The sequence below is a fragment of the Lissotriton vulgaris genome, chromosome 7 (assembly GCF_964263255.1).
Source record: "Lissotriton vulgaris chromosome 7, aLisVul1.2, whole genome shotgun sequence".
Taxonomy (NCBI): domain Eukaryota; kingdom Metazoa; phylum Chordata; class Amphibia; order Caudata; family Salamandridae; genus Lissotriton; species Lissotriton vulgaris.
In genome coordinates, this window is record NC_141695.1 from 269,964,016 (window position 1) to 269,984,022 (window position 20,007).

Consider the following 20,007-nt stretch of genomic DNA (forward strand, 5'->3'; position numbering starts at 1 on the left):
TGTCCATTTCGTTGATCAAAGTGATTGGAAGGGCGATCATTCGTTTGTGGAGGCATAGCACCTCGTCCTCGTCCTCTAGAATTCTGCACAAAACCACCACGACCTCTCTGAGCTGCTGCTGCATTATTTTGCGCTAAGACTGGACACTCATTCTTATAATGACCCTCTTTCTTACAGTACGCACACTGATTCCATTGATATTGTGGCCTCGGCGAACTATAATCTGTCCTTTGATACGATCCTTGCTGTGTATTATTTTGATTCATGCGAGGCGGATACGCCTGTTGCAAAAGAACTTTAGTTTTTAAATCTTTCGTTTTCTTATCTGATTTCTCTTTCTCCTCTTTATCCCTATTTTCATAATACTGTGCAGTTGCAAGTATTTGCGCAGTAGTAGAGACAGCCCACGCACTCTCGGAATCTTTCAATTTGTTGCAGAGCTCTGGTAGCAAGTTGTGTACAAATTTATCGACAAATAATCTCTGTCCTCCTTCTGTGCTCATATCCTGACCACTATGATCTACAAAAGTCTCTTCGAACCTTGTGAAGAAGTCGGAGACACTTTCGTCTTTCTTCTGCCTGCATGCGGACAACTTGTCCCAGTTAACGCGCAATGCTGGCATCAGAGTCTTCATTAAGTCGATTATCCTACCTGGAAGATTAGCAATTAGAGGTTCGGGTTTGGAACCACCTATTTTCTGACCATCTGCTGCAATGATAGCTGCCCAATCACCACCTAGGGCAACTGGATGATTCTCCCTACGAATTTTAGCCCAAATTGGTTGCGGAACTACATTCCCAAATAACATGTCGATGTCCGCTAGATTCATAACACAAGCCTCAACTGTTTGTGCTAACTCCTTATAATATCCAGCAGGATTCTTACGCGGATCTGGCAAGGCCTGCTTTACTGCCAATGCTTCGGCTCGCTTCCAAGGAATGTGTATCCACACTCTCTGGAATTGTGCCGGAGCGGCTGCGATACCATTAATAGCATCAGCTTGCACAGCTTCGCGCCAAATTGGAGGAACCTCCCTCATTGGATATTGGCCAGTCCGCTTCGTACTACTTTTCTCTAAGTCTCTCGGTGAACGAAGAGATGGATCATTTCTAAAACTTAAAATCAGTTCCATTGCTTCTTTTATATCTTGACCTACTATCATACCTGCAGCAAACTCTTTTTGAACATTAATTAATTCTTCTAGGTTCGATTCAGAATCATCTTCTTCTAATTCATCACGCAACAGGGAGCACATTTCGTCAAAAACATATTGTTGCGTTGGTTCCTTCCACTGCATAAAAGTATCTAGTACATCTCTCGTACTATATCTCCTACTCTTCGAAATCCATCTAAGAGCCGTGGAATCCAAGATTCCCCGTTCCTCAGTGCTTGGAAGCTGACTGCGTCTCTGTACAGAGTCAGAGGCAGGAGTCTTAATTAAGGTTTTATAGAAAGGAGACAGAATATTAGAGACGGAATCAGTGATTCTTCGACGAACAGTAAGCGGAGTCATAATACTAGCAGATGTAGAGAACACAGAAGCAGTAGGAATAGATAGCGGGACAGTAGGAGTATCAGGTAAGACAGCTTGTGAAACAGGAGGTGTAAGCGATACAGGTATAGGTAAAGAAGCCGGCAACCCAGGGAGTGGAGGTGCCGAAGGAATATTCACATTAATTATAGGAGGTACAGGAGCTTGATTCTGAGGTGCAGGAGCAGGAATACCAGGTTGTCCAGCAACCGGCAATTGAACATTCGGTACAGGCGGAGCCGTAGCACCTTGTGCATACGGTGGAGGTGACTGTAACAAGTAAGACAACAGAGGATCGTTTTCGGAATCCTCTATGATCTTAGTTGTTTTCGATGGCAAGGCAGGATAGCACTTGTCGATCGCTAAATTATGCTCTCTAATGGCCACCTCTACGGCCTTCTCAGACTCGTTGACTTGCAGCTGCTTAACAGCCTGTTCTAAAGTCAACTCTTGCTCTTTTTGTTCTTTCTTCAACCTTTTAATTTCTCTCTGTTTGGATTCTTTTCGCCAATAACGGAAAGAATCAAACATTGCCGGCCGGGCTTTCTTCCTAAACAATTTCGCTTCTAAATTATCAAGGATTTCTGGTTCAAAACTACCATGCAGTGGCCAACTAAGGACACCATCCCTTTTCGTATAGCGGACCCACACCTCATTATAAGATATAGGACCCACACCAAACTTACAATACAAATCATATAGAGGAGTCCCAATCGGAGGAACCAGACATGAGTCCTCCAATCGTGAATCACTGTTGCAACCAAAACAAGACAACATACAATTTTTCCGACTTACCATTTTGTAATCCGGTACACAAAACAAACAAAACAAGAAACAGATATGTGCACTTGAACCAAGAACTTAGGCCTACCAAAAGCGAACTGATGTATCGATACCCAAACTAAACCAAATAGATTATCGTAACCAGAACAACCAGTGATAATCTTACGAAACCAAACCAAACCAAGAACCAAAAAGGATTTTAACAACCCTCACGAAGTAACCAAAGAGCAACCACTAAATACTTAACTGAGGTACTGAAGACGGAACCAAGGAGAAACCCGTCACGTTTCGCCGTACTAAGGACTGCACCTCGGGTCCAAGACAGGGCGACGGTCAAGGCAACGGCCCACTGCAGCCGTCCGAACGGGAACCCTCGTGGAAGAGAACTTCAGGCCACTTTTGCGATATGCCGGGATCGATGAAGTGGGGCGCCTCCCTCAGGAATCTTCACACGAAGCTTCTCGAACTCTTCAGGCTTTTGGACCGGTACCGAATGACGTCGCCCCACATTGGGCGCCAATTGGAGTTCTGGACTTTTTGGTTCAGTCCAGAGGTGTCAGGGAACAACACCCGAAGACCCCGGAGTTCCACCTGTCTTGGTGCACAAATAAACAGAAACACGGGCTTCTCGATGGTGGCGTCAAAGACCAAAGGTTTATTACTGCAGGGACACAGAAGTCACAGAAACTACGCATGGGCAGTGTCTAGGAGCCTGTTCGATTTGTACAAAGAGGGTTGCTCCTTATATACTAAAAATTGGGCTTCAGGCAAATTCTTCACATGTTAGTACATTCCCAAACCTTTGTGTCCTAAACAATAAATATTTGGTGTTGCACAGGAATCGTCGACAATATCTGATGTCAAAACATTACGAACGAGGGGTTCCCACTTTTCCATCATAATCTCATGTCAACTTTCTATTCAAGACCCGGACCGCCTCATCGTAAATTTCGTTACCTCCCCCTAATAAAGGCCTAGAAGGAAAGGAGCAGAGCCAGGTGCAGAAGATAGAAAAGCAGGATAGGGGATGTTTGTGGGTTGTAAATGGGCAAGGCTACCAGCTTCGGCCGCCTAATCATGATCAGGCCAACGACCACAAGAACCAGTATAGCAGGACTAGCCTCGGGCAGAGGAGGCAGCCTTTGTCGAGTCATGCAGCTACAGCGTGTTCTGTTCTAAGGTGCACATGTCACTAAAAAGGTGAATCGTCGGCTAAGGCTATGTGTCCTTAATTGAAATGAAGTGATCAGAGGTTATTGCGTATGTGAGGGCAAGAAACACAAAATGGCTGCCATGATCTAAGATGGATGCCATGGGTAGATCGGAAATATGTTTGTAACAGGAGTACTCTTGCTCGTAGCATAGCGAAAACACCAGGATATGCTAAATGGATCATTTGCGGTTCGCTGATACCAATATTATGTATTTCCGACAATATTGAAAACACGGGTTCAAATCGTCACGGAACCTCACAGTGAGTAGTGGCAAACAGACAGTTGTAACTACCACCTTTGCCAAGGCGGCTTCTTCAGGTTTTGTCGCACTAGTGCTGTAACAGGAAGTCAGTCAAAGGACTCTTAAAGTTCCCCTCTTCTGCGTGGGGCTTGGGGATAACTTTTCCTTTAGCAGGGCAGCACAGATGCAGTCATCTCTTTGCTAGCCAAGAAACAGCAAATAAAGACGTGCCTTTGGTGCAGCCTCCATTTTTCAGATCAAGGGACCAGCAGAACAGTCCGTCTTCAGTCATCTCTTCAGTACAAATGTGATCTGAGGTCTGTTTGTCAGGAGTGCAACTTTTATGCCCACAACTTACCCTGTAGATGTGGAAACTACTAGCCAATGGACTACTTGGACCCCTTCTGCCTGATAACCACTTCTAATTTATTGCATTTAGCTATCTCTGAGTGCATTATTCTTCCCTCACACAAGAGAGCAGAACCCCTCTGACAGTGTGGAGCTTGATAGCCCACCATAGAGGTGTGGCTACCTGAGGGCTACTTGCCAAAAAGAAAACTTGTTTTGCAACTCTTTCCCCCTTTCTGTCCCTGATATTAACCTGTCTACTAGAACAAAATAAAAGCCCCTCTCGTGGGAATCTACCATTTGCCCTTTGAAGCCAATGTTCCCTTTAAAGCGCTCCTTTTGGGCTCACATCCTATGTCACTTCCTGCCAGGGAAAGGTAGCACCTCTTTCAACCCTCTATTGTGACCTTTCCTGTGAGTCAATTATACTTCTCCCCAGGAGGGCAGAAGGCTGTCTTGTGGCTTGCATCTGATGATGGCTTCTAGAAATCTTGGGCAACATAGTCGGGACTTTCTAAACATACATTCAATTTGACTTGGGAAGCAAGGGCTTGGACATACCTTGAAGTTCCAACTTTAGTAACACCTGTACTTGCTAACAGGGCTACTAGCCTTTCCATGGCAAAAACAACAATTTGCAGTTTTAACTGCTGGTACATATTAAAACACTCATCCTACTTTTTACTATACAGCACCTTGCTTTAGAGCTCTATATGCTTACTTTAGAAGTCACATATATATTAGAAGGGAGGGAAGAACTTTTATATTAGTTTATATGTAAAAGTCAAGATTGGACATGTAGTTGTGGACTACTTATGTGCTGAGTGCCCGTTTGGATGTGGGACACGGATTTTGCTGTCCAGGGTGAGATTGGCCAAATCCAAAATATGCAGATTTTGGCATATAATATGCAATTTTGAAACTATCAAAGGAAGAATTATTCTTTGGATCAGAAAGAAAAGGAGTCTGTATGTAATTTGGTGCTTGTGGAAGGCTTAATAGATTATTGTCAGTTGAATTGGAAAGCCCTGAAAATGTTCACTGTTGTGAATGAAACGCATTGGTTAAGGCTGTAACAATTAGAATACATAACAGCTTTCTAGAATTCAAAATGAAGAAGAACCTAGAAACTTGGACAATTGAGTTTTATTTTCTATCAGGGTGCAGCGCTACATTTAAGATAGCATGTAGGGGCATATTTACAAGGGAATGGTGGAGCATGGCGTTAAGCATAAATTGCTAACGCCGCACTTTGCCATTCCGAAAATGCAGGGATGAGCCGTATTTGCTAAGATACGGCATATCCCTCCATTTTCCCTAGTGCTGGCGCCAAATTAAGCTGCTTGCTCCAACACAGGTGCCCTTGCACTATAGTGCAAGGGCACCTGCGCTGAGGGAATAATTGTTTATGTGCAGAAATGTTTCCCTTCCTGCAAATAAACAATCACAAATGGTGATTTGAACCTTCTATGTGTGCTGCATTGTGCAACACACATAGAAATTGCAAATCCCAATTTTTTCATGATTGTTTATGTGCAGGAAGGTGACAAAACCTGCAATGTGGAGTGCAGGCACTGAGGGCCGGATTCACAAAGTAAAACCTACACTTTCGTATAAGTTTACGATTGTTTGCTATTCACAAAGAGACTTATGAGTAGTATCTTTCCCAGTGCAGAGCCTCTGGTCTGTTTATGTACAGGGACTCAACACTCATAAAGATAGCACTCCTAAAGTCCTTCGTGCATAACAAACAATTGTAAACTTACACAAAAGTGTAAGTTTACCTTTGTGAATCAGGCCCCTAGTAATGTGTGAACAATATTTCACGAGCTTGCAAATGGATAGATAGCACGTAGGTACATAGGGGGATACTTGCATTGGTCCTCACAGCATAAGTGAAGTTTGTGTCAGACATGAATTGATATTCCTGTCGGATACAAATAAGTGAAGTTTATATCAGACATGAATTGATATTCCTGTCGGACACACATAAGTGAAGTTTGTATCAGACATGAATTGATATTCCTGTCGGACACACTTAAGTGAAGTTTGTTTCAGACTTGAATTGATATTCCTTTCGGACACAAATAAGTGAAGTTTGTATCAGACATGAATTGATATTCCTGTCGGACACACATAAGTGAAGTTTGTATCAGACTTGAATTGATATTCCTGTCGGACACAAATAAGTGAAGTTTGTGTCAGACTTGAATTGATATTCCTGTCGGACACAAATAAGTGAAGTTTGTATCAAACATGAATTGATATTCCTGTCGGACACACATAAGTGAAGTTTGTGTCAGACTTGAATTGATATTCCTGTTGGACACAAATAAGTGAAGTTTGTGTCAGACTTGAATTGATGTTCCTGTCGGACACAAATAAGTGAAGTTTGTGTCAGACTTGAATTGATTTTCCTCTCGGACACATATAAGTGAAGTTTGTGTCAGACTTGAATTGATATTCCTGTCGGACACAAATAAGTGAAGTTTGTATCAGACATGAATTGATATTCCTGTTGGACACACATAAGTGAAGTATGTGTCAGACTTGAATTTATATTCCTGTCGGACACAAATAAGTGATGTTTGTATCAGACATGAATTGATATTCCTGTCGGACACACATAAGAGAAGTTTGTGTCAGACTTGAATTGATATTCCTGTACGACACAAATAAGTGAAGTTTGTATCAGACTTGAATTGAGATTCCTGTCGGAAACAAACTTCACTTATGCTGTGAGGTCCCGATTTCATCAGATAGTGCATTTGTATCCAACCGATGAGTCATTAGGATCTTTTTGACCAAGTTGGACTCCTATTTAGATGCACTTTTACAACATTACGTCCTGATGAGAACAGCCGATATTTAGAGATAGGGATAGAAACACCATTAACACCTACCCCATTTGAATAAATCTACACGAACGTGCACAATGCAGGCCTTAGAAACCTATCAGACATTTACTGCGCATGCTCACATTAGATTTTACTTGGACAATTATGGCACTATCATCTTCTGTTTCCCTCACCACATTCACCCTATGCACACTGTGCCACCATCAACTTTTTAATTTCTTATTTCAAAACTGTGTCCTAAAAGATGAAACTCCCTAAGATGAATGTTTTTGCTGTAAAGATTTATTGTTGGAACTGTCTATACCACCCAATAGTGACGTAAACACAGTTGCAATTTTTCACTGTTGTCTCTCGTGATTCTACTACTCTTTAGAAATAATATAAGATTTGTTGAATGAAAAAGTTCAATATCATGTTCTTTCTCAGTAGAATGGATGTATTGTACTTTGTACCTAAACTAGAAATACAGTTTAAAGAATAACAAGGGAACTAATGTTCTAGGTGATTATAAAATCAGAGGTCGCAATTGAATCAGTGACAAAGGGAAACAGCAGTACTAAATACCCCTGAAAATATAACTAAACATTTTATGTTGGCGGAGACATTGGACACATTTTTAGCGGGTCATTTATAGTACAAAATTGCATTACCTTGTAGCAGGATGGTCAGAAAAAGCCTTCTTGTAAGCGCCATGGAATACTGCATAAAGCCTAGCTCCTCAATAACGCTGGTACTATACTTGGAAGTGCTGCAATAGAGACAATAGTCAATTATGAAAGAATAAGTATGCACTCCATGAAACAATTTTCATTGCATTTATTAAGAGCGGGACAATACAATGTACATTTTCATTTTATTTATGAGGAATGCATGTTTTTATTTCATGATTAAAGTACTTGTATGGATACTTCAATTAGATGGTGTGAGAATACTGTTTCCAAATTAGACATCACAGGACTCAATATGTAAATGTGGTGTACATTGTACATAAAATGCCACATCGTGGATAGTAACTTCTATTAAGGAATGCACGTATGTGAATGGCACCATCATTAAGATTATCTGCCATTTGAAGTGTTGATTGGTGGGGCTATATTCATATGTGGTTGTTTCCAATAATAAGAAATTGGGTTATTATTTGAGAGGAGTGGAAGCCCCACTCTAAATATAAATACAATCCATGTCAGGGTGAACCACAAAAGTATTTAAAATACCAATGCTTAAACCTCTTTATGTTTGGTGCAAAGCATTCAGGCTTATCTTAGAGGCAATTTATAAAATAATTATAAAACACACAAACAGTAATAAAGTGAAACGACAACACAAACAATCTATTAAAAAATAGATTAAACTGTAATAAATAAAATGGCACCAAAACAATCAAAAGAAAGTTAGTAGAGCTGGAGATAATAATTTCTTTTACATTTTAAGTGAAAATAGCATCAAAAAGCACAACACACCACTCACGGTTACCTGGTCTCTCTAGTCTGGGAGAAAGTCACAAGTTAAGGTCAACTGCGATGGAGCACGGGTTGAAGACAGAGAATAGGATAATACTGCTGAAGTGTACCTTCTCAAAGTAAGCAGAAAAAGTAACGTTCGTGTTTGAAGTGGCCTCAAGGAAGAGGGTACTGGTACGAGGGGCAGGTCGAAAGTTGCACACTGTCATCGTTGGAGCCTCAATTTAGTTTATCGTTGTGGGCATTTGCTGTAAGTTCTCCAATTGGTGGTTATCATTGGTAGTCATTGTTTGCGCAAATAGCATCTCCTGCAAGGGCTTTGCATTGGCAGTTGTAGGGGTGGCTAAAAGAGGTCACTTTGGGGTTGCAAGTAGCTCAACCTTCACAATTTTCATCTTTCACACGAATGATAACCAAAGGTCCAAGACCTGGGGGCACTTTTTGGGCCAGGACTTACTCCAGCAGAGGGCAGTAGCAGGGCTCAGGCAGGTCCAGTTGGTGCTTGTCATCCGGGCAGTTGCAGGGAGGCCTCTGGTAGCTAATTATGTCCCTGTAGCTTATGAAGGAAGTCATCCAACTAACCTTTGGATTTACTGTGGGTAGCCTGGGTTTAAGGCAAGCAGTCTTCTTCAGACAGCAAGCAGTCCTTACAGCAGCAGGGCACTTCTTCTTGTGAAACTTCTACAGTCCTAGGAGTGTTTTGATGAAAGGGTATGAAGAGCCTATTTTTAGACTTGATGCCAGCCGTTCTGTGGGTGCATTCACTCTCCTACCCCCAAACCATGTCTGGTCAGATCTTCCTCTTCCCCTGGTCCTGACTCCAAACTGTCTAGCGTGGCAATGGCAAGGGCAGATTTGGTGTCATGTTCCTTTCTGTGCAGTGCAGAAAATACCCTTTGAAATGTAACCAGAACATGTACAGCTCCACTCCAGCTACCTTGACATGTAGACCCTATCCCCTCACACCTAGGAGTCATTTGTCTCACTGTCTGGAAGAAATACACAATCTACAACAGCAGAGCATCCACAGTCATGTGACCCAAGACTCTAGCAGAAAGGCACAGATCGACTGGGTAGAAAAATGCCTACTTATCGAAAGTAATATATTCAGAATAATGCTCTTAAATCTGACTTTATCAAAGGATTTTAAATTGCAATTCATTTGAGTTTAAACAGCATATCTATATCCTCTCCCAATCTGATGTTAGCACTTATTAAGTGTAACACGATAACCCAGTCTACATCTATGGTAGAGATCGCCTTACTGCAGTGGAAAACGTAATTGGGAGTTTTTCACTGTCAGGGCATGTAAAACTTAAACTCACATGTCCTACTTTTTAAATACAATGCACCCTGCCCCATGAGACTTTAGAGCTACCATAAGTACTGAAAAAAAGGGTTAGGCCTGGCAAAAGGTTTATTTTCCCAGGTTGAATTGGCAGTGTAAAACTGCATTACAGACTGCAGTGGTAGGCCTGAGGCATGTTTTAAAAGGTCAGTTTCATGTGTGACACAAAATATGAACTACAGACCACTAGTAGCATTTAATTTACAGGCTCAGGGAGCACATAGTTCCGTTTACTAGGGACTTACAAGGAAATTAAATGTGACAATTTGATGTAGGCCAATTTTCCCATGTAAAATGCACACAGTCCTTGCTGTAAATTCTCTCTGCTCAGACACAGCTGCCCATCAGATAGAAATACCTGCTGTCCATTTAGGTATGAAAAGAGCCATGAGTAAAAATTGTGTTCTAGTAGCTGAGAGGTCAAACATGGAAATAAGACTCATGGATACTATGTGTTTTTATTTTAGGAATTAGAAACCATTGTACATAAATTCCTGAACATATTAATAGTAGTTTGGATAGGTACCTCTGATGACAAAAAAGCTGACAGCTTTGGTGTGGTATTCCCCCAGACGTGTTTGGTCTTCACTACTCTGTTTTTTGTAAACCGTTTTTGTTGGCATTTGGACTCTGCATGCTTTACTCCAGCTGAACAGGTTTAAAGTGCTTGTGTTCTCCCTTCTAAACATGGTAAAATTGTTATACACTAAATGGTCCTTTATTTTACTTATACATTCCTATTATATGGTGCTACCATTACCTTGGCTCTGAAATTTATATGTCATCACTTGGTTGCAACACTCATTACAGTAGCCCTACAAAATATGTCTCCAGGTCTTTCCCGACAGCCTGTGAGTGCATTTTTAAACTGCCTTTTTGATGTGCAAAATAAACCCTTTTGCCAGGCCATAATCTTTCTGTTTAATACTTATAAGTCACTCCTAAGGTCAGAGTGCTTTATATCTATAAAGTAGGACACACATACTTAAGTCTTACTTGTTGTGACAATGACAAAATCCCAAAATTGTCTTTCACTGTAGGAAGGCTACCTCTTCTGTAGACTAACACTGGGTTACCTTAGTGATGACTTCGGTTTGGAAACAGATAGAGAAATACGTCTTCCACTCATATGAATTGTAACTTAAAATACTCTTCAAAAGTAAAGATGGATTTTAAATTACGATTCTGAAAAGAACACTTTTCCTGCCTAAACCAAATGTACCTTTCTGTCAGTCTCCTTGGCTAAATGCATGTTAATGACTCACTTGTAATTTGATGTGTATTCCTAACAGACAGGTAACAAAAGAGAGTTGGGTGTTGGGCAGGGCCTCATCTGAGCAGGATGACCTGGGGATTTCTATTCAGCCATTCAAGAGATTAAAATTGTAGCCTAAGGGCTTCTGCCTGCCTCTTCCCTAACTTCTGAAGTGGCTAGCCCTGTCACTTGCAAATGGAACTCACACCTGGGCCAGCCTATCCTTTGTCACCCTGGACAGTTTGGAAACAAACCCATGGGAAGGGGAAGAAATGACCTCAACCAGGTAAGGGGTAGACAAAGAGTGAGCCCAACAAACAGGCTGACCTGGCTATAAAACAACCTCTTATCAGAACCTGTGGAAGATTCCGAAATAGGCCTGCCTTCTGTCTGAATAAGGAAGATTAGACCTGCTTCATTTGAATCCAGGATCCCTAGAAGTGACTGCATCGGTCAGTAGGTTGAATTCTTGTTTGAGCTACAATCAATGAATCAATCAATCAAGGAATTTGTAAAGTGCGCTACTCACCCGTTAGGGTCTCAAGGCGCTGGGGGGGGGGGGGCGCTACTGCTCGAACAGCCAGGTCTTGAGCTTCCTGAAGGCGAGATGGTCCTGTGTCAGCCGGAGGTGGGTGGGGAGGGAGTTCCATGTCTTGGCTGCCAGGTGGGAGAAGGATCTTCCTCCGGCGGTGGCGTTGCGAATGCGTGGGATGGTGGCCAGGGCGAGGCTGGCGGAGCGGAGCTGGCGGGTTGGCGTTTAGAATGCGAGGCGGTTGTTGAGGCCCACATCGTGGAGAGCCTTGTGTGCGTGGGTGAGGAGTCGGAATGTGACTCTCTTGCTGATGGGGAGCCAGTGCAGATTTCTCAGATGGGCAGAGATGTGGCTGTTGCGGGGGATGTCCAGGATGAGTCTTGCTGAGGCGTTCTGTATGCGCTGTAATCTTTTCTGTAGCTTGGCTGTGGTTCCGGCGTAGAGGGTATTTCCGTAGTCTAGGTGGCTGGTGACGAGGGCTTGGGTGACTGTTTTCCTGGCTGCGGTGGGGATCCTTTGGAAGATTTTTTGGAGCATGCGCAGGGTGTTGAAACAGGACGATGAGACGGCGTTGACTTGCTTGGTCATCGTGAGGGAGGAGTCCAGTATGAAGCCCATGTTGCTTGCGTGGTCTGTGGGTTTGGGGGCGGTGCCCAGGGCAGGTGGCCACCAGGAGTCGTCACAGGCGGAGGGCGATGGTCCGAGGATGAGCACTTCCGTATTGTCTGAGTTCAGCTTTAGACTGCTGAGCTTCATCCATTCCACGACGGCCTTCATTCCTTCCTGGAGGCTGGCTCTGGCGGTGGCCGGGTCGTTGGTGAGGGAGAGGATCAACTGTGTGTCGTCGGCGTTGGAGATGATGTTGAGGTTGTGTTTGCATGCGATGGCCGCGAGGGGGCTCATGTAGACGTTGAAGAGGGTGGGGACACAACAAGCTTACAGAAGCCTCTCTGCTTTCCAGCTGACCAGACCAAACTGGACCTGAGCTGGTCCCCTCTACTGGCCTCTGTGGGAGTGACCTCAGACCCTCCCAGTGCTGTCCTTCAACTTCTGTTCTCTGTTGCCTGGGCAAGTGACGTTTTCACCTGATCATATGCAGTGCAACACAGAGTGTTGCATTGCAACTCCTGATCAGCAGCCTTCTTGGAACCAAAGCAGTGATGCACAGAGCTGACATAGTCCCCTCCATCACAGCACCTCGCAGCTCCTGATCAGTGGCATCACCAGATCCCACATAGGTCCTCGCACTGCCCTAGCACTAAAGTCAAAAGTTACAACACCCAGAGTGATGCTCCTGGTCCTGTATCCGACCCATGATCAATCGTGGTTGGCCTGGACATGTGACTTTGTCCCGGTTCGGCGCAACTAGATGTCTGCAGGCGGCTCTTCGCTCCTTTTTGGTGCCATTTTTTCATAAACTGTAAACACTCATAACTACAGTCCTACTGATTTTTAGCAAGCTATTGTCATTTTGTTTATTAAAATATTCTCTATTGTTGTAAATTGGTATGTGATATTTCTTGTGTATTACTGTTTGAGTGCTGCATAAATACTTACATATTGCATATTGCCTCTAGATTAAGCCTTGCAGCTTTTGTGACAGATTACCTGAGGGTGGAACATAGGTTTATTTAGTGTCTTTCATGTTTCAGCTTGATAAGGAGTGTGTTCATTACTTTAGTGGGTCTCACCCCTCTCAACTAATAACCCAATTTCCTACAAAGATATTGGTTAACCTGTGTATTTACAATAACAAAAGGTTGCATGTGTTGCAGTATGCTTCTTGCTGGTATTGTATTCTAAAATGAGTACCAAAGTACCTTCAATGTAGTAGAAGAAGGAGAAATTTAAATTCAAATTAGACTGCTTATCAGCTGGAAAAGGATTGTAATTTACCCCACTAGATATTAGTAACAAAACCTCAATGTGGGCTATGTGAAGGTTTAGGATTATTTGTTTGATTCAATGTATGTTGAGAGTGCAGATGCACAAATAGAGGGTTTGGTATCTTTAGAGGAAGGCCGATTGACTGATTTCAATACTAGGCTGAGCATCTTGAGCTGAGCCACTTTTGTGGATAGCAAACTGTACTTGTCATACTACATGAGGCAGCAGTATACTTGTACAGGACTCTCTTAAAGAATTTGAACAGAGCTAGTGTGGCAATCAATGCATTGGAAAGCGTTTGCTGAATATCATCACCGAAGCGTGAAAATTACAGAATCTACCTCTTTTCGGTTTGGCAAAATCCGTGTATTCCATCATAGAGTTCAGAATATTACTACTTCTTCTTGGTCCTACCAACACAATATCACATTCGAGGGAGGTATAAAGTTGTTGATACAATTAAAGAAGGACATCTAGAATACAAAACCTTTCATCATCTTCCTGGAATTTACTGATTTTCACTTTTATATTATTCTTGATTTTTCATAAATCATATTTAATACAAAATCTTTTTGTGAACTAGAGCTTGAGCTTAATATTAAAATACATATTATACTTTTATGAGTTTCAATCCATCTTTGGGATTCCCGCAACATGGATTTACACAGGAAAAACATTGCTCATTATAACCTCCTATGTTTTATTATATCTTCTAACGGAACAGAGTGGCAAAACAATTGCAATTTTTGATGGAAACACCCCACCTTGTCTCTATGCGGGTCGTAAGTGTCCCTGTCCTGTCCAGGCATGTGGGCTTCTTCATTAAATGTATGCCCATCTAGCCCAAGAAAGAAGAGGCTGTGTGTTTACCTCCTACCTGTCACAAAGGGAGAAAGTTTTTGTTTCCTATTTGGCCATGGCAAGTATTTTCAAAGTCTTCACCATGCAGAATAGGGAGGTGAGCATTAGGGGCCCAATGTGCAAAAGGCAGTTTACAAATCATGATCTACAAGTTGCACACTGATTATTTTACAAACAGCCTAACATAACTGCATAACAAATACCTGCAGTTAGTACACCTAGGTATTGGTTGTGCAAGATGTGAGGCCTGAACAAGTTATAGGCGCACAATTATCCTCTCACTAGGAACCAAGCACCCCATTGTATTGCCTGACTCACTCAAAGGAGTGAAGCAGAGCAGTCCAAGGCTTATTAAGGGGAGGAGGTGTGGGCTAGTAACTAGGGATTCAACATTCCACACATGGCATTGGCAGAAACTGGTGACTCCACAATAACTCTTATAACTTAGAGTTCCAGCAAAATTCGGCCAATCAACGTGTGTTGGAATTATTTCCCATGAGATTCAAGAAATGTGAGTGAAAGCAAAATTTGGTATCTCCTAGCACCATTTTCTAACGTCGGCGGTCACGAGTGGTCGCAGTGAGAGGGCTGCTTTTTGAGTAGATTTGCTGCAGTTCAAGTATATTTTCCACTCAAGTGGCAGCTAAAGCAACTCGAATGGCCACACAACATTCCCCAGCGCGGTGCATATTCCGTGCCTGCGCTGGAGAATTAATTAGCGGGCGGAGTTTGGATGGCCCCCGGCTGTCCTGAGCACACGCCCAGCGTTATGTAGGACAGCCGGGGGCCATCCTGAGCACGCAAGGGGTTGTGCCCCCTTATTATATCCCCGAACCGCGGTGAAATTTGCGCCACAGGGAAGGGGTTAAGTAAGGCATAAACAAACAACATAACATGTGTCTGTGCCTTTCTTTCATAATATGGAGCCATAGGGTCCACCACTAAAAGGTCCTTGCATGCCCAGGGTGTAAAACAAAAGTTCTAGCCTCAGGAGTAATTGAATCTTGTTGGAGGTGTCATGAATTTTTTGACCCTGCAAGCCTAGGGTCACTTCCTAAATTTATTTTTCTTTTCTCTTTTCTTCCTGGTTTCGGGTGCCCGGTCTTTCCCTGGACACCCCAATATATATATTGATAGGGGTAGCACGGATAACCCACTCCTGTCCTGCCCAGCAAGCGCCTCACTTTACCCGCTCTGTTGTCTGTCCGTGCGGGAGTTGGCAACTGCTATCTCCTCCCTGACTGCTGCATTCGGGTAGGGTGCAGAGCTTGATGTGGCTGCCCATCTCTTTCCAGACATATGCCCAGGGAGCAGAGACTATTCCGCCACAATTGGGGGCTGAATTGCACTCCCCCTTCTTTTCACTGTTGTGATGGATGCGATCCCAAACCCCAATCTGGAATATGTTGACTCCTTCCTCTTGGGTCAAACTCTTAATGGGAGCTCAGAGGGAATCAGACAGGGTCGCCCTCCACTCAAACATAGACCTACAACAAAAGACCCTATCGAACGGACGTCCACATATGTCAGTTACTGAGAAATAGAACAGTCTATATGTCCTGATATCTACTCCAATCCCTTACAATTTATGAGGGGACAATTCACTGCACTGAGCCCAAGTTTATGTTAAAAAAGGCCCAACTTCCTTGACAGATACACAGAACAACAAGTGCATATTGTCTGACCCTTCTAGGTCAATACCATATATCCACACCAACAATGTTGTACAAATATCTGCTTATAAAAAATGTGTGAGAGACAAGTGACACCTCACGGAAACACCACCAACGGGGTAACTGGTATGTAATTTCCAGACAAGCCCCTGTCTTATCATCGGTAGTCACTTGATTCTCAAAGAAAGTAGGAAGAAAGTGTCCAAAACAAACAACCAAATACGTGTAACAAACAGTGGAAAGCAGAAGCATCTGCTAGTGACAAACACACAACATAAATAAGTGCATAAAACACAGCATCCAATTCCCTTAACCAATTTTATTCATAGGGAAATACGTGTATGCTGTACATATAAAAAGGCTGGTAGCTATTCATACATACCATTACCTATTTAAAATGCTGACATGTTTCACTGCTACCTCAATTTTGGCAGTTTCATCAGGGCTGCACAATATGCTGCCACTCCACTCTTGGACACTTGTTCTGTGTTAACTGCCAAGGAAAAGGCAACATGAAAACAGTTAAAAGCATGTAAACACACTTATGGGTAGCCGTATATGTGGTGCCATATGTAACCATTATCAATCAATCAATCAATCAATCAATCAATCAATCAAAGACATTTATAGAGTGCACTACTTACCCGGAGGGTCTCAAGGCGCTGGGGGCGGGGGGGGTGTTGCTACTGTTCGAACAGCCAGGTCTTGAGCTTCTTCCTGAAGGAGAGGTGGTCTTGGGTCAGGCGCAGGTCGGTCGGTCGGGAGTTCCAGGTCTTGGCGGCCAGGTAGGAGAAGGACCTTCCTCCTGTTGTCGTTCTTCGGATGCGGGGGACGGCGGCGAGGGCGTGACTGGCTGATCGGAGATGGCGTTTGGGAACGTAGAAGTTGATGCGGTTGTTGAGGTAGCTCGGGCCTTGATCGTGTAGGGCTTTGTGTGCGTGGGTGAGGAGACGGAAGGTGATTCTTTTGTTGACGGGGAGCCAGTGCAGGTCTCTCAGATGTCCGGAGATGTGGCTGTGTCGTGGGATGTCGAGGATGAGTCTGGCTGAGGCGTTCTGGATCCGCTGGAGTCTCTTCTGGAGCTTGGCAGTGGTTCCGGCTTAGAGGGCGTTGCCGTAGTCCAGTCGGCTGGTGACGAGGGCCTGGGTGACCGTCTTCCTGGTCTCGGTGGGGATCCACCGGAAGATCTTCCGTAGCATGCGCAAGATGTTGAAGCATGACGAGGAGACGGCGTTGACTTGTCTGGTCATGGTGAGGGAGGAGTCAAGGATGAAGCCCAGGTTGCGTGCGTGGTCTGTCGGTTTGGGTGCGGTGCCCAGGGCGGGGGGCCACCAGGAGTCGTCCCAGGCGGAGGGCGAGGGGCCCAGGATGAGGACTTCCGTCTTGTCTGAGTTCAGTTTCAGGCGGCTGGTCGTCATCCACTCGGCTACGTCTTTCATCCCTTTGTGAAGGTTGGCTCTGGCGGCGGCGGGGTCGTTGGTCAGGGAGAGGATCAGCTGGGTGTCGTCAGCGTAGGAGATGATGTTGAGGTTGTGTTGGCATGCGATGGCCAGGAGGGGGCTCATGTAGACGTTGAAGAGGGTGGGGCTCAGCGAGGATCCTTGGGGGACGCCGCAGATGACTTCGGTGGCCTCTGACTTGTACGGTGGTAGACGGACTCTCTGTGTTCTTCCGTCGAGGAAGGAGATGATCCATTCCAGTGCCTTCTCCTGGATTCTGACATTGCTGAGGCGCTGCACTAGGGTGCGGTGGCAGACAGTGTCGAATGCCGCGGAGAGGTCTAGGAGGATGAGGGCCGCTGTTTCTCCGTTGTAGCCAGACTGTGAGGGGTCGAGGGATCCATTCGTCTCGAGGAAGGCGGCCAGCTGTTTGTTGACGGTCTTCTCAATGACTTTGGCTGGAAACGGGAGGAGCGAGATGGGGCGGTAATTTTTGAGTTCGGTGGGGTCCGCTGTAGGTTTCTTTAGTAGGGCGCTGAGTTCGGCGTGCTTTCAGCTCTCCGGGAAGGTGGCGGTGTCGGTGGCGGTGTCGAAGGAGGTGTTGATGATGTCCCGCAGGTGGGGTGCGATGACAGTGTCGGCCTTGTTGAAGACGTGGTGAGGGCAGGGGTCGGTCGGAGATCCGGAGTGGATGGAGTTCATCATGCAGACGGTGTCTTCTGTGCTGATCGGAGTCCAGGCACGGAGGGTGGTGGTTGGGGGCGGTGGTTCGGTCGTGGCGTGCGTCAGTTGAGTGCTGAAGCTGTTGTGCATGTCCGCGATCTTGTTGTGGAAGAAGGAGGCGAGGGAATTGCAGAGGTCTTGCGATGGGGTGATGTCGTTGTTTCCGGCGTTGGGGTTGGAGAGCTCTTTCACGATGTTGAAGAGTTCCTTGCAGTTGTGTGCGTTGTTGTCCAGCCAGTCCTTGAATGCAGTTTTCTTGGTGGCGCGGATCAGTTGGTGGTGCTTCCGGGTGGTCATGTTGTCTGGTGTTGGTTCCCTTCTCCAGGCTTTCACGAGGGCTCGGCAGTTCTTCTTGGAGCTCTTGAGTTCGTCGGTGAACCAAGGGGCCTTCTTGCTGCCGGGTCTGCTGGGCGGGGTCCTAAGTGGGGCGAGTTCGTCCGCGCAGTTGCTGATCCACTTCGTGAGGTTGTCGGCGGCCTGGCTGGGGTTCGCTGAGCTGGCGGGAGGGTGCTGGCTCAGGGAGGCGGCGAGCTGGTTGGCTGTGATCTTGTTCCAGCTTCTTCGAGCAACCTGTTGCTGGTGGTGGTGGATCGTTGTTTTTCTGAAGGTAAAGTGGACGCAGCTGTGATCCGTCCAGTGGAGTCCAGTGGCGTGGCTGAAGGCGATGTCTTTGCTGGATGAGAAGACGACATCAAGTGTGTGTCCGGCGAGGTGGGTGGGGGTGGACACCAGCTGCTTGAGTCTGAGGTTGGCGAGGTTGTCGAGCAGGGTGATGGTGTTGCGGTCGTTGTTGATCTCCAGGTGGAAGTTGAGGTCCCCCAGGAGGATGTAGTCAGCGGAGGGGAGGGCATGCGGGCTGACGAAGTCGGCGATGTCCTCGCTGAATTGTGTGCGTGGTCCCGGGGGTCGGTAGATCAGGGTGCCTCTGAGGGTGGTCTTCGGGTCGGTGCGGATCTGGAAGTGTAGGTGTTCGGCGGTAGTCAGGGTGTCGTCGGTGTTGGTCGTGATGTGGATGGTGTCCCTGTGGATGATGGCGATGCCTCCTCCCGTCTGTTTGACGCGGTCTCTTCGGGTGATCTTGTAACCTTCTGGGATGGCGATGGCGATGTTGGGTGCTGAGGAGTCGTTCATCCAGGTTTCCGTGAGGAAGGCAACGTCAGGAGCTGTGGTGTCGAGGAGGTTCCAGAGTTCGATGGCGTGTCTGTGGACGGAGCGGGTGTTGAGCAGGATGCACTTGAGGTGGTTGCTGCAGGTGTTCGGCTTGGCGGGTGCTGGTGCGATGCAGGTCCGGATGCAGGTGAACTTGCAGGCGTGGCAGCTGAAGGGTCCGTGGGTGCGTCTTGGGGTGGCTCGGTGGCATCCCGGGACTCGGCCGGTGTTGAGCGCGTTGAGGGTGGCGGCGGTGTACGTCAGGCGGGTGGGCTGGCCTCTGCGGGGGCCAGGGGTTCGGGAGCTGGGCGCGGTCCAGGCGCGGATGGGCGCAGACGGGCTTACCTTTGGCGCGCCTTCGGCGCACAATCGTATCGCCCCCTGCGCGTCTACGCTGCGCCTATGCACGGTCGCCATTTATGGCGAAGTGGGAGGGAGGGCGGATCAGCTGGGAGGTGGGAGGGCACAGAAGGAAGGGGGCATGGCCGCACGCAGGCGGCGGGAAGCGGGGAGCGGGAAGCGGGTGGGGGGGCACAGAGAGCAGCGCAAAACAATGCAGGGCATCAAAAATGAAAACAGAGGGCACAGAACAGAAGGGGAAAACGATACAGGCAGCACAAAAGAAAAGAAATAAATAAAACACACGCAGATTATGACGGCGGGGGGCGGGTCGACGGGGCGGGCTCAGCGAGGCTGAGGACAGT

The 20,007-nt window shown here is 45.8% G+C and overlaps 1 protein-coding gene across 1 annotated transcript in view; it reads right to left on the bottom strand.

The window, feature by feature from the left end:
* LOC147701364 (B-cell receptor CD22-like) overlaps nucleotides 1–20,007 on the bottom strand; it is a 351,247-nt gene that overhangs the window by 325,930 nt on the left and 5,310 nt on the right. Inside the window, exon 2 of the mRNA XM_086930064.1 lies at nucleotides 7,627–7,724. Coding sequence (XP_086786190.1) covers nucleotides 7,627–7,724 — 98 coding nt within the window. The remainder of the gene's footprint in view (nucleotides 1–7,626; nucleotides 7,725–20,007) is intronic.